The sequence below is a fragment of the Vitis riparia genome, chromosome 6 (assembly GCF_004353265.1).
Source record: "Vitis riparia cultivar Riparia Gloire de Montpellier isolate 1030 chromosome 6, EGFV_Vit.rip_1.0, whole genome shotgun sequence".
Classification (NCBI taxonomy): domain Eukaryota; kingdom Viridiplantae; phylum Streptophyta; class Magnoliopsida; order Vitales; family Vitaceae; genus Vitis; species Vitis riparia.
In genome coordinates this window covers 13266949-13284086 of record NC_048436.1, presented here as the reverse complement: position 1 = coordinate 13284086, position 17138 = coordinate 13266949, and the positions used below count along the sequence as shown (strand labels likewise).

Below are 17138 nucleotides of genomic sequence, written 5' to 3'. Positions count from 1 at the left end.
ACTTGTAATGAACGAAAGACACTATGATGTTTAGAAATCTCATAGGTTTCTTAATGAAAATCAACAATCTTTTTATTCTTGAATAGAGTTGGAAACATCAACTTTAGGTAGGCCAAACTAGGGTGACTTAACCTACAATGCCACATTCAGATCTTTTCTTTACTAGACATATGAGCTTATGGTTACCACTATTCAGTTTTTTCAATTTCTTTCTCTGATTCCTCTTCCAAGATATAAAGGTCATTCACCTGTTTTGCACTGCTAATCCTTTGCCTTTACATTGGTCTTGGAACACACAACATGTAGGAAAAAAATTTCAGCACACATTTTAGATCACGGGTTAGTTTACTCATAGATTCAAAGTTGCATGAATAATTAAGAACATGTAATACAAATTTAGAACCAAGTTATTTGAGATTTTAACATACCCTTGACCATCAATGGAAGACAACATTCCATATGTTATCTTTACTTTTTGATGACCAACACATGGTATATAAGATATGGAGAGATTCGAAAGACCTATCATATGATTTGTGGTCTCTAAATCAATGATCTAGGGGTTAGTTTTTGAGGTATGGAGATCATTGATAAGAAAATTACTAGTTTGGCTACATATAATGAGAAGAAAGGTTGTTTTTGAGTTTTTTTCTTTTTGGATCAGAAAAGAACAAATGTATTAAAATAGAAAAACATGGGAAGGATGAGAAGTCCTCCCCATGATGTACAAATCAGATAAAAAAACTGAGAAAACCCTCGCTAAAGAAGGAGGGCTATACAAAAACACAAAAGACTTATACACGTATAATGAACCTAGACCTTGTAGACCCAACCATAAGGAGTGCAAATTGACAACCAGTTAAACTGAATTGCACTTAAAGGATAGAGTTTAAAAATGTTTGTACAATAAGCCCAAAAAGAAACATAAACTTGAAGAGAATCCCACATCAACTCCGGCGTCCTCTAAGTATCCTAAAAAATCCTAACGTTCCTCTATCTCCTCACAATCCATAACAAAGAAAGACACGCTATCCTCCAGAGAGTTTTGCCTCTGTTAGAATTCCCAAAACACTTAAAGAGATCACCATCATATCGTGAATACTGCTTGACTGAACCCAATCCATCCGTGCCTGAGAAAAGATCCTATGCCATAAACCTAAAGTGATTGGACAGTGCAAGAAGAGATGATCAATCGTCTCACTACTCCCTCTGCAGAGGATGCACCAACCAGGGCTAAGGGCTTTGAAAGGCCTCTTTAATTGTAGCATGTCATTGGTATTTACCTTCTTATGTGCCACTAACCAAGCAAAGGCCTTGACTTTAGAAGGGACTTTTGTGTTTCACAAAAAATTAGTAGGGTAGAAAGGAATAGAATCTGAGAAATTGGATAAGGCTAAAAAAAAACAAAGCTTCTGAAGAGGATGGAACCCAAGCTTTTGCATTTGGAACAAAAGGGGATAAATGAACACTGGAAAGTAGAGACAATAGTCTTTCAAGATTCAGAAACTTTGCATCAGATAAATTGCGACAAAAAGTGAAATCCCAAGATAAAGAAGTGTTATTACCTAGGATAGCTGAAACAAGAAGGTTTTTGAACAGTCTTGGAAATTGTAAGTAAAAAAGTAGATCCCCCCACCACAAATTTTCCTAAAAACGAATTCTAGTCCTATCACTCACCACAAAGTGAGTGTGTGTGAAAAAAACTTGGAGCAAATGTGCAATGGCCTTCTAGGGGCAACGATGTGATTATTTGACTATATTGTTGGTGTCCTATCCATTTGGATGTGTCCCATAGATGCTTAAGATAACCTGGTGCCAAAGGGTAGAACTTTCCTTAGGGTACCTCTAAAGCCATTTCCCTAATAAAGCTTGGTTCCTCAGAGAAATTTTCCAAAACCCTAAACCACCAAACCCCTTAGCCCTACAGACTAAATCCCACTTGACCAAATGATTCCTTTTACCTTCCCCTGAACTCGACCAAAGAAAATCTCTTTGTATTTTCTCTATCCTTTAAGCAACTGAGGATGGAATCTTAAAAAGAGAAAGAAAGTAGTTCGAGATGTGTGATAAAATGACTAAATTAGAGCTATTCTACCACCTAAGGACAAGAAGACTCATTTCCAACCATCCAACCTCCTAGAGACTCTATCCAACACAAGGTCCCAAAAAGAAATCGAATTTGAGTTCCCTCCTAAAGGAAGACCCGAATACATTAAAGGTTAATCAGAGACCGCCCAAACACCAACAAGATTAGCTTAAGAGACTGCACTTCTTCCAAGAATGCTCTAGAGAAAAAGATGGTGTCATCTGCGAATTGTAAATGAGACACCTTGATCCTATCTCTACCCACCAAAAACCCCTAAAAAACACTTCTCTTCCACCCTCACAATCAATCTACTTAAAATATCAGCCACAATGGTGAAGAGAAAAGGGGAAAGGAGATCTCCTTGTCTTAGGCCTCTAAAAGCCTTAACCTAACCCTTGACATTACCATTCACTAAGATTGCAAAAGTTGCCGAAGATAAACAACCCCCCATCTAGACCTCCATCTTAAGTTAAACCCTTTTCTTTCAAGAACATGATCTAAAAAATTCCAATCAACATGGTTGTAGGCCTTTTCAAAATCAAATTTGAAGACTGCCTCTTCTTCTCTTAATCTCTTCTTTTCATCCTCCAACTCATTTGTAGTCAAGACGACACCCAAAATTTGCCTCCCCTCAACAAAAGCACCTTGAGTAGAAAATATGGTATCTTGAAGAACTTTATGCAAACGCCCTAAGAGTACCTTGGCTATGATTTTGTACAAACTGGTAACCAAACTGATGGGTCTGTAATATAAGATCTTAGTTGATTGACTTTATTTTGGCACTAGAGGAATGAAAGTGGCATTTGTGCTTTGATTGATTATCCTATTATTGTGAAAGTCTAAGAACACTTTTAAAATATCATCCTTAATTGTCTCCAAACACTCTTTATAAAAACCAATTGTGAAACCATCTGGACTAGGGGCCTTTTCCTTGTTTAGATGCAATATGTCATTGTGAATCTCCTCTTCCGAGAAGGGGTGATCAAACCACTCGACACTCTCTGCTGAAATAGGAGACCAATCTAAACCTTCTATCCTCCAAGAGCTTCCTAAAGGCTTGGAGAGTAATTTCCCGAAATGTTGCTTAATCTCCTTTGAAATGCTTTCAATGTTATTTAAAACTACCCCATCTTCTGACACCAAGGATTTAATGAACTTCCTATTCCTCTTGCTGTTGGCCATCTTAGGAAAAACTTAGAATTGCAATCCCTTTCCTTTATCTAATTGATTCTAGATTTCTACCTCCAAAACACCTCTTCCTTTAGCAATTCCTTTTCCAGTTCCTTAAAGTCCTTGTTGCTAGTTCAAGAGAAAAATTCCCTTCTTGTTCCTTCTCATCCAACCCCGCTATGTCCAAAAAAATATTTTTCTTTTTTTTTATTAAGTCTCCAAAAGCCTCCTTATTCCACTCTTTCAATTTGGACTTGATAAACTGTAGTTTTTTTATAAATTTGTGACCTTCTCACCATTCAAATCGATGCTCATTCCATCAATAACCTAATTTAACCTTGAAATCCGAATGAAACAATCACATGTTTTCAAATCTAAAAGGTGTCGACCCCCAAATAAAAGGATTGGTGTTAATCACATTTGGGCACTGATCCAAAGTCAATCTAGGAAGAGCTTCTTGGATGCAATGAGGGAAATCAAACTCCCACTCACTAGAAAATAAGAATTTATCCAACCTTTTGCAAATCGGGTTCTCTTGCAAATTAGACCAAGTGAAGAATGCATTCCTAAGAGGCAGATCAATTAACTCACATTCTGTTATAAAATCTTCAAAGTCCCTCATGCTTGGGGTTATCTTGGAGCCATCTAACTTTTATGAAATTCTTCTTATGACATTGAAATCCCCACCAACACACCATTTCGGAAAGGTCATTTTTGAGCTTGAATCATGAACCTTTGAAGTTGCTCCATTTGTTCCTTTGTGAAGAGAGACATCTCTATGTTCTTTGCGTTTGCTTTTTCAAGAGCATTAAGAGGATCTATTGTCACTATTTGGTATCCATAACCATCGCTACCTTGAGTTTTATCATTTTTGTTCCAATTATGAGACCTCTCATGAAGCTTCTAACACATATCATGATTGTGATGTGATTGGTGACAATGATCACACCACAATTAATCTTTTTCATTATTTCTACGCCATGATCCTCCAAAACCATAGGTTCAAGTTTGCTAAAAGCAAGTGTTGAGTTTTCCAATATTGTATTCCTTGTGGTTGGTTGAGGATTTGTCTTTTTCATCATCAATTGGAGTCTACTTTTTGCTTTCTTGATTGAGACAAAGATTTCTCTTATGGACAAGATTGGCTCCTTCCCCAAAACTTGACTTCTTGTTTGATCAAGTTTTTGATTTAGACCTTTCAAAAATTCAAAGACCTTATCCTTCTGTTGAATTGTCTTAAACAACACACTATTGTCCACATTTTTCCGTTCATAATCTTGGTACATATCCATCTCTTAGCAAATTCTATTTATCTCATTGTAGTAGGCAGTTACCATTATAGAACCTTGATGAGTGTTGCATACCTTTCCTTTTAGTTCATAAAGTTGAGTGTTTTTCCCTTATGTAAGTATGCAAATATCATGACCTTTTGAATTTCTTATGCTGTGGTGTAGAACATGTACCCTTGATTGATGTTTAGCTTTATGGAGTTAACCAATTGGTACATCATCATTGAATTCTTAGTATTCCATGCCCTGAAATGAGGTCTCCAAGCTTAGACATTGGTTGAGATCCTTCAAAGAGTCTTGCCTTTTCTTTACCTCGAACAAAATATTTCACTGATTGGGACCATTGTAAAAAAGTAATACCATTTTAATTTGTGAGTGGTGATATGTAAAGAATGGTTGTCGTTTGAAACCATTTCCTTCTCAATTTATTTTCCACTATTTCATAATGTGACCTTAAACATGGTTATTTATTTATTTATTTATTTTTCATATTGGAGAACTAGTAGCAAGCTAGTTAACAAAAGTCAACTAGGGTAGTCGAGAGAAAAGGGAGATGCAAAACCCTAGAATAACTTTGATACCATAAGGAAATTTTGAATGATTTCATTGATTGCTTGAACGGTGATCACATATTTATATAGTTACAAAGTCTAATTTAAACCAAGAAAGAAAGTAAAGTGCAGTTGTACAATTAGATTTTGCCTAAGAGAGAGAAAGTCTATAGCCTATTATATACATGATTCTAGGAAAATAAAAAGAAAGAAAGGAAAGTATCTAGAAAATAATATTAAGTAGGAGAATTATTCTGACAATTTTGATCTTTGACTTTTCAACACTTGTTTTCTTTTGGAAAGAAATTTCATTTTTTCTTGTAAATTTTTCTATTTCTTGATACAAGTTTTATTTCTTAAAATTGGGAAATGAAAGCAAAGGATTGGGCTTTCTTGTGTGATCCATAGTTGAAGATCAACTTATCCCATTAATGATGTAGAACTAGGTTATGTGATATCAATCTGTATTTTACTTGAAATCTTATGCCTTAAAGGAAGTTACAATTCTCAAGATATTGAAATGGTGTAATGGATGTTGTTGGGTTCGTGGATTCAAATTAGAACTGTTAAGTCATTCATAATTTTTTACTCAAGGCAAGAATTCATTTTGATTGAATCAAGTAATTTCGTTTGTTTTTCATATAAGATCTTTGGGATTAGGTGAATGGAGTAATTACAACTAAAGTGCAAAAACAATAATGAAGTGGGATTATCCTAAGGTAGGAACCCAGGAATCAAATAATAATAGAATAAGGTTCATCCTTTTAGGATTTATAGAGGGGAATTGGGAGTTGGGATTATATTAACAATAAAGAAAGTAGAAGAAATGAGAAAGAGAAAAAGAAATAATAAACTTTGAATCTCACTAAGGCCTTAAAGGAGTCTTTCTTAAAAATTAAGAAACTCACTGTCAGAGATAACAAGGTTGCCTAAAAGTCTCTTGTATCCTCTAATCTACAAACTTTTCTCAACCAAATCAAGCTTAATTTGTTTATTTTTTTATCAGAAACAAAGATAAATTTTATTGATACAAGAAAGAGAGAAGGATGAGCTATCCTCTAACATGCATACAATACTCGATCAAAGTAGGGTATGCTATACTATACAAGGATAAACTAAACCATAAGCATACACAAAATAATAGAAAACTGAGAACAACTCCTCTCAGTGTTATCCACCCCTTATGAATTACAAACTGAAATCCAACTTAGTTGAATGACATTAAGTGAAATTCTTTTAAAAGCGATAGAGCAAGAGGCCCAAAGGGAGGAATAGAAATGAAATAGAACCCAAAACTTCTCTTCTATTTTTCATTTTTCCTAAAAAATCCTAGCATTTCTCTTTTACCACACAATCCAAAGAATAGTGAGGCAAGAGATTTGCCAAAGTGTTTTGCCTCTCAAAGAATTCCCCAATTCTCTAAAAGAGATAATCATCATATCTCTGATACTCCTAGGTGACACCTAATCCATATGGCCTAAATTGAAGAGCTTATACCAAAGCCGCAAGGCTAATGGACAATGTAGAAAAACATGGTTGACCGTTTCTCCATTTTCTTTGCATAAAATGCACCAATGCAGACTAAAGGATTTGTAGTGTCTTCTCACCTATAGCAAGTAATTGGTATTTACCTTCTTATTCACCATTAACCAAACAAAGGCCTTGACCTTTGAAGGGACTTTTGATTTTCAAACAAAATTAGTCGGAAAGAAAGGAATTGGACTTGGGGACTTGGACAATACCAGAAAAAATGATTTTATTGAAAATGAGCTAGAGGAGGATAAAGACCATGCCCTTGAATCTATAGTAGTGGGAGACAAGTGCACCAAGGTGAGTCATGACATGAGTCTTTCAAGAGAATCAATTTTAATATCAGTGAGATTGCACCAGAAGTTAAAATTCCAAAAAGGCAAGTAGGAACTACTAAGGACGGCTGAGATGATGAGGTTTTTCATTGAGATAACTCTATAGAGATTTGGAAATTGGGAACAAATCGAGCTTAAATCAACCTCTAGTGAAGGAAATAAGGGTTCTCTTGGCTATGTTTCTCCATGTGAGAGGAAATGTGGAAAGCTTTGTTTGGACCTTTAGTAAAAACATAGCTCTTGATGTGTTTTTCCCTCTAAAACCATAGGTGCACTTATAGTTTAGTACAAAGTAAAAGAGAAAAATTTAGTTTAGAAGTTCAATTACATATGAGTCGTATTTCAAAACCAACCTCTCCCTCCTTTCCTCCCAATTGAGAAGCAAAGAACGGTGGTTGGTTTTTTCTCCTCTAAAGGTTGTGGTCTTGTGAAAAGGAGTAGTATGTCAAATCCCTAATCACAAATATTTCAACTGTGGCCTAGTGTCTACTAGCGTCAATCCACGAAGAAATTGTTTTTCCTTGGAAATTTGTCAAAATATTTCTTTAAAGAAAATCCAATGTTTTAAATGTGGTAAATTTGAGTGATTGGAAACTATTGAAATAGCAATGCCATAGGAGGAAACTAAATTGTTATTTCTTACTCCTACTTTGGTCATTTTCTTGATCTTTTTCAACTTGTGTGATTTTGATCACATTGCACGAGTCATCCTTGTTAAGTCCTTTGATCAAGATTGAAATTTACCGTACTAGATTAGCCTAAGTTGGGTCACATGATGGAAGCTCCCACTTGTTCCCAAGGTTGATTGGCTTGTGGCCTTTTTCAACCATTACAATAAGCGTTTGTTACAACTTGGATCTAGTTTTGCTTTAACCAGTTGAATTTGTTTCAGAGGAGGTGGAAGCTACATCTTTTAAGGTTCAAACATATTCCCAAGGATGCTTAGCTTGCTGTTGTCACATTTATCAAAGAAAAAAAAGGCTTGCGGTTGTCACAACCTTACAATGTGCATTTGCTATAAATTTGCTACAACTATAAGATTCACCTCTCTTTCCCCCTCTGCAACTCAGTTAAACCATCCCAAAATTAAGATGAGTATAAGGAATTCCACTCTTTTCAACCCATGACACTTGTCCCCTTTAGCTCTCTATCGACAAGCAGTGGTAAGATGTGTGGGAAATTTAATTAAATTTCCAGATATAGCCACTCTAGAAAAAGGAATGTTTTCATGTAAAATCAAAGCTTCATTTAATTCAAAAGAGTATAAAGGTTCTCTAATAGAAATGAAGTGCAAGAAATACAAAGCAAACATAATATTCTATGTTTTTCTATCCTAACACCCCTTTTATCTCTCTCTTTCCCTTCTCTTTGTCCCCTCCTCATCATCTAATCATCTCTCTTTTTATAGCTCTTTCATGCTTGTGTCTGAAGCCATTCATCATGAATGGGAGTTAAAAAGTAGTTGCTAAAATGTCTTCTCGCAACTATCATGGTGATGAAACAGGCTTGCCAATTCTCTTCTCCAATTAGATGTAATGAAGTTCTTCCTTGGTTTGAAATTGGGTTACATGATTAGCTTGAAGTTCCTTGATTGAGAATCTTTGAAAAAGTAAGGTGGTGATCAACTCTAATGAAGGGTGCAAGTATTCGTAGTGTAGGTTTTTGCTTTAGAAGGTTGTGTTGTGTGTGCATTTGGTGGGTGTTGCTCCCTTAGTGCAGCTTTTTGAGGTGCACCACCTTATGTGTGCCATATATGAAGATAAAAAAAAAGTGCGCTGCTTTGTGAAAATAAAAAGTATGCCTTGATTGTGTTAGCAAGTGAAATGTGCCACTTTATGGTGCTCTTTTGAGAATTAAAAAGTGCGTTGCATGGGGTACCAGGTAAGGTGCGCCACTTGTAAGATGGAAGGTGCGTCAATAGTGTTGATAGAAGGTGCATTATGGGTGATGATAATAAATGGACCAAGTTTTGTATCTTCCTTTGACTCGCTTTTGAATGTGTGCCAATTGATGCCAGGTGTACTTAATATGTACCCTCACTAGATCTAACGCACTTAAAATGTGTGCCAACTGACCCATGCTTCAAATTCTCCAAAATCTCTTTCTCTATTGTTTTTCTAGTTGTTTCTTTTTAGTGCAAATTTTGTTAAGGGAGCCTGAAACATGTTAAAAAACTATTAAATATAGAGATTAGGGACCTTAGTGACAAATCCTTGTGTTGAGTTAGTTTTGAGATCTAAAACTCATTAAGATAGGATCAAATGATCCCCTGTAAATGTCAAGTTCAGGATCTCATCAAATAGCTGATGTGGCATGCATCATATTCACTTCCATTGTTCAAATGTCAAAAGATGTAGTAGAATAGGACTTTTTATTTTGCAATCTATTTTTCTAATTCTTGAATTTACCAACCATATCCTTCGAAGAAGACCTAATATTAGTATAAATAGAAATTCTCATGGAACTAAATCACAAATTAAAAGGAAATAGGAAATTCATTGTATAATAACTTCTTACGATAAGATATCACAACAAAGAAAACCATTAAAGTTTTTAGACAAGACTCAAATAAGAACTTTTAGAAATGGAAACCCTAAAAGTATAGGAACCTCTTACAGTAAGAAGTTTCTTGCAAAAAGAGCTTTCAAAACTTTGAGTAAGATAAAAATTATGAAAAAAGGCTTGATTAAGTCAATGTAGGATTTCTTTATTTCCTTCCTTTTTGTGAATAAACCCACAGAGGTTCATCTGTATCAAATAACTATAGCAATATTATAGGCAATGTTGAAAGTAATGATGGTTGTGATGTTGCTTATGCATGAGATAGTGATATGTCTTTAAATTTATAAAGCAATTGTTGTTAGAAGCTTGTGAAAATGTAGGACTATTGTTAGGGTAATTGGAAATTCCTTCTCATTTCTTTTTCTAAAATAATATATCTTAAAAATTGATATGTAGTTGTTTTATTGCGCAAAAATCATCCATTTTCCATAATGTTGTATTTGTTGATGCTCCTATGGTTTACGGATTTCATTGTTTATCAAAGTTTTTTATGGGTAAGTTCTTACATTTTCTTTTATATTCTTGTAGTTACATTATACATCTATATTAATTATCTGTATCTTGTTAATTTGTACTATGCTTGTAGGGCATTGTGATAATTGCACCATCTCAAAAAGGGAGTGTGACATGTCTAGAGAAGCATTTCTTTTAATCGCGTGCATCAACTCCTGTAGGGGTCATTGGGGCCTCAACATGCCTATTGACATTCTTCGTGGATCTCGAGTAAGCTTATAGATGTTGATGATAAAGGGTCTTATCTAGCTATTACATGAGGAGGTGAATAGGTAGTTGAGTTACTTAAGCATCGTGCTTATGCACAATTTAATATTTCTTATCTTATGGCTTAAGACGAGGATGATATTTATAATTCTTAACTATTCAATTATTTAAGAGTTCAACAAGTTGTAAATTAATGCAATTTTTCTTTTTATTATTCTTCTTTTTATGTTTTATTGTTTCCTATTATATTTTTTTTTCTTTCCTTCTATTTTTATTTCTTTTGTTTGTGTTATTTTTTATCTTATGGCTTAAGGTGAGGGTGAGATTTATAATTCTCAACCATTCAATTTTTTAAGACTTCAAGAACTTGTAAATTAATATTTTTGTTGTTTTGCTTATTCTTCTTAGGTTTCATTGTTTTTTGTTTTTGTTTTTGTTTGTTTACCTTTTTATTCTTTCACTTTTTATAGTATCTCATTGTAGACTTTGTTGTAAATCAAATTTTCTAACTTGCTATTTGTCATGTCAAATATGTTAATGATTAATTCTTTCATGTGTAATTCTGGTGAAGAGTTGAGTTTAGATGTCTTTGGTTGTTTTGTACTTCCAGTGAAGGATTGCACAATTATAACCTTACTCTTTTATCTTTGGGTTCAAACTCCGTGTGTTTCTTTTTAGTTTTTCCTTGAATGTTGAATAATTATGTTATTGATATCTCTGTCTTTTTGTGTGGCTTACAGTCAAAAAGAATTCTTGACGCTAAGTTTGACAAGCTTCCGCTTCATGGCCTCGGGAAAGACCACTCATCAAATTGGTGGAAAGCACTAGCTTACCAATTGATTTCTTATGGTACCATAAGTGAAAGATTAGCACTAAAAAATTTTAGTCTTTAATCATGTAAAAGGTTTTTTTATTTTTTTATTTTTTATTTTTACCCATTATTAATTGATCTTGGTGTTGCCAATGTGTTTTTGGACTAAGCAGAAGCAATAGTTCAACAATGACTGTCAAGTGGTTGTCTTTTTGGTAGCTTGTTCGATCTAACCATTTGATCCATGATATTTTGCATAACTTTGATATTGGAACTCAACATGAAACATTTAGTAGTACACATTGGAAGACCTACTTGCAATGTATTACTTGGGAACTATCAAGATACACATCCAAATAATTTATTTATTTATTTATTATTATTATCAAAAACAAAATATGTATTAAGTATGATAACAAGTACAAGAGAAGGATGATGAATCCTCCCAAAAAGTACAAAAACTGATAAAAAAAAATTAGATTGAACTCCTCCACTATACTTAAGAGACCTCTACAATGCATCATAATAAATAAAAAGCAACCAACACTCTATAGGATTTATATCATCTCCATCCAATAGAGCCTTAATCAAGGTTCTTTTTCTTGCTAACCATGCCCTTTTCTTCCACACATTGAGTTCGAATTCAGTTGAATAACATTGAGAGGAATGCCTTTAAAAGCAATTGATTAAGTCTCATATAGCTTCTGAAGTTCTCCACTTGTCTTAAAAAATCTTGCTATTTCGTTCTTGCCAAATAATCCAAATCAAAATGAGGTTAAGCTATTTGTCAAAGAATCTTGTCTCTCTGTTATACCCTAAACCCTTATAGGAGATGGCAAACATGTCCCATATACCTATTAGGAGAGCCCAATCCAAAATGGAAAGACTAAATAATCTATGCCATAGTCCCAAAGTCAGGGAACAATGAAGAAAGAGAAGATCAATCATCTCTACACTCTCTATGCACAAAAGGCAACAGTTTGGGGTGAAGGCTTTGTAGGGTCTACTATCTATAGCATATCACTAGGTTTACTTTTTTGTGCGCAACTAGCCAAGCAAAGACCTTGACCTTAAATGTAGCTGTAGATTTCTAAAGAAATTTAGTTTTTGATAGAAAAAAACTAGATTTGGTATATTGGACAAGGCTAAGAGGAAAGACTTTATTGAAAATAACCTTGAAAAGGATAAAGACTAAACTCTTAAATTTGAAGTAGATGGAGACAAGTACACACGAGAGAGAGAGAGAGAGGATATGAGTCTTTCAAGGTCCTCAATCTTTGAATCATTGAGGTGACAACAGAAACTTAGGTTCTAAGAACAAGAAACGAAGGTGCCAATGATATTGAGATAGGAATATTTTTAGCTAGGATATTGTGAACATAAAGGTTAGTTTCCCCACTATAAATCCTCTCAAAAACAAATTCTTGCTCCATTACCCACCACAAAGCAAGTGTGTTTAGAAAAATCTTGGAAAACTTGTGCAATGGCTTTCTAGGGACTTTGATGTGACCACCTAACTGTAATGTTGACATCCCGTCCATTAGGATTTATCCCATAAATGCTCAAAATAACTTGATGCCAAAGAGCTGAAACTTCCTTAGGAGAACTTTAAAACCATTCTTGATTCCTTGTAGAAATCTTCCCAAACCCCAAAAAGTGAAATCATTTATGTTGTCGAAAAAGAGGACATGAAAGCTCAGAATGTACCAAAAAGTGTGCATGGATTGTTAGATCAGTTTGTAGATGTGATGGCTGTTGAATTGCCTGATGAGTTACCTTCACTAAGGAAAATACAACACCACATTGATTTGCCCTAATGGCTACTCTTCCAAATTCTCACTATAGAATGAGTTTGAAAGAATATAAGGAGCTTCAAAGATAGGTTGTGGAACTTCTTAAGAAAGGCTTTAGTCGAGAGAGGTCCATGTGATGTACCGACTCTACTCACACTAAAGAAGGATGGAACTTGGAGAATGTGTTGACAATAGACCTTAAATAAGATCACTATTAAACATAGATTTCCAATACCAAGATTAGATGACATGTTAGATATGTTGGTGAGATCTTAGACTTTCTAAAAAATGGACTTAAAAAGTGGCTACCATCAAATAAGGATCTGAGTGGAAACAAACATTCAAGACTAAGGATAGACTATTAATTGTTAGTCATGCCGTTAGCCTTTCAAATGCCCCAAATGCATTTATGAGATTTATGAACTAGGGACTTAAAGCATGCATTGGGAAGTTTGTTATAGTTTATTTTGAAAATATCCTGATTTATAGCAAAGATTCCAAGAGTAGTGTTCAATATTTGAGGTTTGTGCTGCAGCTTCTCAGGGATGATAAGCTTCATGCCAATGTAAAGAAGTCTTTATGGTGGATAGATTAGAATTTCTTGGATTTGCATTTTCAGAAAGGGTGTAGCAGTTCATCTAAAGTTATTGCAGATGAATTAGTACTGCAAAGAAGTTGTAGACCAACCTAGATGCTTCAAAGAATGTTGGGTTGGAGATTCGGTCTTGGTGTTCTTATGGAAAGAAAGGTTCCCTGTTGGCATTTATCTAAGTTAAGGAGCAAAAAGATAGACCTTTGCAAAATCTTGCATAAGTTTGGAGAAAATGCCTATGAGGTGGCACTTCCACAAGGTTTATAAAGAATTTGATGCTGTTGAAAGGGTAATCCAAGTATGAGAAGTTACAACAAGAGCAGGTTCATACTTTAGGTTTCTTATCGAAGGGAAACCAAATTGCAAAAATTCTTATATAAATGAAGATGAGTTTATGAAGATAGATGCTGATGAGTGTCAAGTTGCAAAAGTGGCAACTTGCTTGGAGACAAGTTTTCTTTGACCTAGGAAGGATATTAGGAGCATGTCTTTTGAAGTCTTTCTTTTTGGAATTAGGTGTTACTAACCAAGAAGTCAAAGAGTCGGTGTAGATTATGTAAAAACATTAAATTATTCTAGAAAGTGTAAGGAATATTACAAAAGTTCTAGAAAATATAACTATGGTTGAAAGCTAAGATTATGAAGGACACAAAGATGAGGAATATAATAAGTTTTGTATTTGGTAAAAAAAGAAAAGAACTTTTCTAGATTCTAATCTAAGAAAAAGGCTGTTTCAAGACTGTTTCAAGAAAGTCTGTTGAAAGGTATAAGATCTTGGGTCTTTTGGTTTCTTGTTCTTTCCTTCCCCTAAGGCTAAGTTATTTAGAACTTTGGAAACTCCTCATAAAGTTTTGGTCTTTTCTTTGGTAGCTCTTAGAGGTGTTTTCATTGTAATGGTGTTTTTTTTTTTTTTTTCCCAAAGTTCAAGAAGGGAGGAGCCCTGAAGGGACAACCCTTTTTTGCTTGAGGGAAGGGGGAAAGGAGTACTACCTTGATGATCTTCTCTGTTATTTGGTCATAAAAGAATATTGGGATTGTTGAAGTGACAAATTGATTGGTCATAAAAAAGGAGTACTACCTTTTTTGCTTTCTCACATCTATCGGAATGTCAATTATTGAGGAGTTCTTTGGAATTCCCCCTAGCATCATTTTATAGGTTTGGAGTTAGGTCCATTGCTAAATTAGAAGAGTCATGTACACAAGGGATAATTATGTTTTAATAACTGATTGGTATTCTAAGGATTAATCCGAATCAATGCTCATTGGTCAAATTTTAAGTCGAATGGGCATTTATGGTCTTATATGGGAACCATAGGGGTGAGATTATTTGAGTTTTCTCAAAAGACGAAGCCTGTTTTGGTTAGTAACTGACATGGAAATACTTGCTTTACTCAAGGTCCCCAACTGCAGGAAAGTCGGGTGTCACTAATGGTAAAAAAGGATTCTGAAATAGTTTGTCTTGTGGCTAAAAGCTGGAGAAGGTCTTGGAGATATGGCTATTAGATGCGAAGGATTGTGGACTTTGACAGGGATTGGGTTTTGAGGAAGCTTTGGTTGGAAAATTAGGAAGCCAAGAGATGGGCCAAAAGGTGAGTCTTTTTTCTAGTTGGTTTCATTGCTGGTTTCACTTCCCCTTAAGCTTGGTGTTTTGGTTCCTTAGTATGGGAAGCCAAAGGCTTTCTGCTACAGGATTTTAAAATCCTTCTTTTATAATACTCAGCCATGTTTTACTTCTCTGAAGGGTCTTTCATCTTTTGTTCTTTTGTATAGATTCCCTCTTTTATTTAATGGAAGTCTAGCTTCTATATATATATATATATATATATATATATATATTATTCTGACATTCAGGTTACTGTTTTTGTGAATTGGAGCCATTTTGCTTATTCTGAATGGAGTTGTGAAATGGTATCCACATGTGTAGCAGAATCTTGATAGGTGAGGGGCAGGTCCATGCTCAGTAATTTGGTGCTTGCTCCTGTACCATAAGGTGACGGCTTCAATCACTAAGAGACAAAAATGCCATGAATTAGAATGTTAAGATGGATGCAACCTAGTAATTACTATATATTATATGTTAGAACTTAGAACTACTTTACCATGGAGGTTTCAGGTTTTGAGGACTGATGAACAATCATTTACTCTGCAGATGTGTGAATAAATACAAGAGTGTTTTTAGAAAATATAAAAAAACTGAAGCAGTTTGTTATAGATTTGTAGCTCCTTTACTTTTAATAGATGCTTCACTGTTCATTAAGTGTGTTTTTGATCTGTTTTATTATTTTATCTTTCCTGTTATTTGTAAAAAAATTCAGTTCATTTCTTTGCCTAAATGGAGGTGGTATGTGTTATCTTCACTTTTTTAGTTTATGCCTCAAGTCTTTTATTTCAGTGATGAAATCATGAAAGATAATCTGTTTATTTCATATTAAAATTTGTGGTTTGGTACAGGTTATCTGATGGAGTCTGTTAAGGATGTATATAAAACCGTAAGGTAGATTCTTTTAATATCTGTTTGTCTGAATTATGAGTTTATGGCATCCCTTTTCCTCATAGACTTTTCGTTTTAGTATCTGCATTTTTATGCACCATCAGAGATGAAAATTTCTGTGCCCTACCTGATGAGCGATCAGTCTAATAAAAATGATGAAAATTGAACTTTCCATGGATCAGTGTCAGTCGAAAAGGAGCTCAATTTCTCAGTTCCTCAACACCTGCTCATCAACCAAAATTAGTTTTGCAAGTGACTAATGAAATGGTTGATGATGAGGAGCATGAAGGCACATCAGGCAAATTTGGAGAGTTGAAAGGTTTGGCTACATTTGAATATGAAGGATTTTCAGAGGTTGGTATCTCTAAGGGCACAAGAGGAAAGTTGTTAATGTATTTTAAGTTATCAGAACGAGAACTCATTTCCTCATTCTTTCTCATTATTATTGTTGTCTCCATCATCTTTTGTTCTTCTCATTATGATATTATTTATTGAGCTGTCCATTTTTAGTGTACCCTTTTGACTGCCTAAAAGCACTTTTAGTTTATCAAAAGTGCTCTGCAGGATGGTTGTTTGCACACTGAAGCACTCTATAAGAACATATTGTTTCCACAACCTTTCAGAAAATCATTTCACCAGATACGATGACTGTACCAAATCTGCTTAAAGAAGTATGGAGGCAAAAGATCTGCGCCCATGTTTGGACGAAATGGAGAGCATGGCATGTAGTTGGCATGCCTTAACTTGACTGGAGCCTGGATTTGCACCTCTAACCCAGTTTACCAAGTTTGGCAGTAAAGTTAGATTGTAATAAGCTAGAATTGGGTAAGACAAAACGAGGGTATAAGAGCTCTAGAGAATGTTTCATCCTGGCATATAGCGGAAATTTGGCAACCACAATGGTAGTTCTTGATGTAACAATGAGAAGGAGAGGAAATTTTTTTGGCATTTTCATCTTCCTTTTCTTTAGGCATTGCATGAGAGAAAATATGCAGATCACCACCTTCCATGACCCCTTCCCTTTAGCACTTCTAGTTCTCTACTTTTTTTGGCAACTCCTATGATCTTTTCCCCTTAACCTTATATATCTCTTACCTTGGTGACCTTTTTTCTCTTACCAAGGCCTCCCCTTATCTCTACAATGTCCTACCATTTGCCTTGTCCTTCGACAGGGATGAACTCTAAGATTTAATCAAGAAAAGAATGAA

General features: G+C 34.7%; 1 protein-coding gene across 2 annotated transcripts in view; it reads left to right on the top strand.

The window, feature by feature from the left end:
* Positions 1-17138, top strand: part of LOC117916162 (probable ATP-dependent DNA helicase RecQ) — a 41936-nt gene that overhangs the window by 16693 nt on the left and 8105 nt on the right. For both annotated transcript variants that reach the window (XM_034832057.1, XM_034832058.1), the window contains 4 exons: positions 10110-10246; positions 10984-11092; positions 15891-15933; positions 16113-16284. In XM_034832057.1, coding sequence (XP_034687948.1) covers positions 10110-10246; positions 10984-11092; positions 15891-15933; positions 16113-16284 — 461 coding nt within the window. The remainder of the gene's footprint in view (positions 1-10109; positions 10247-10983; positions 11093-15890; positions 15934-16112; positions 16285-17138) is intronic.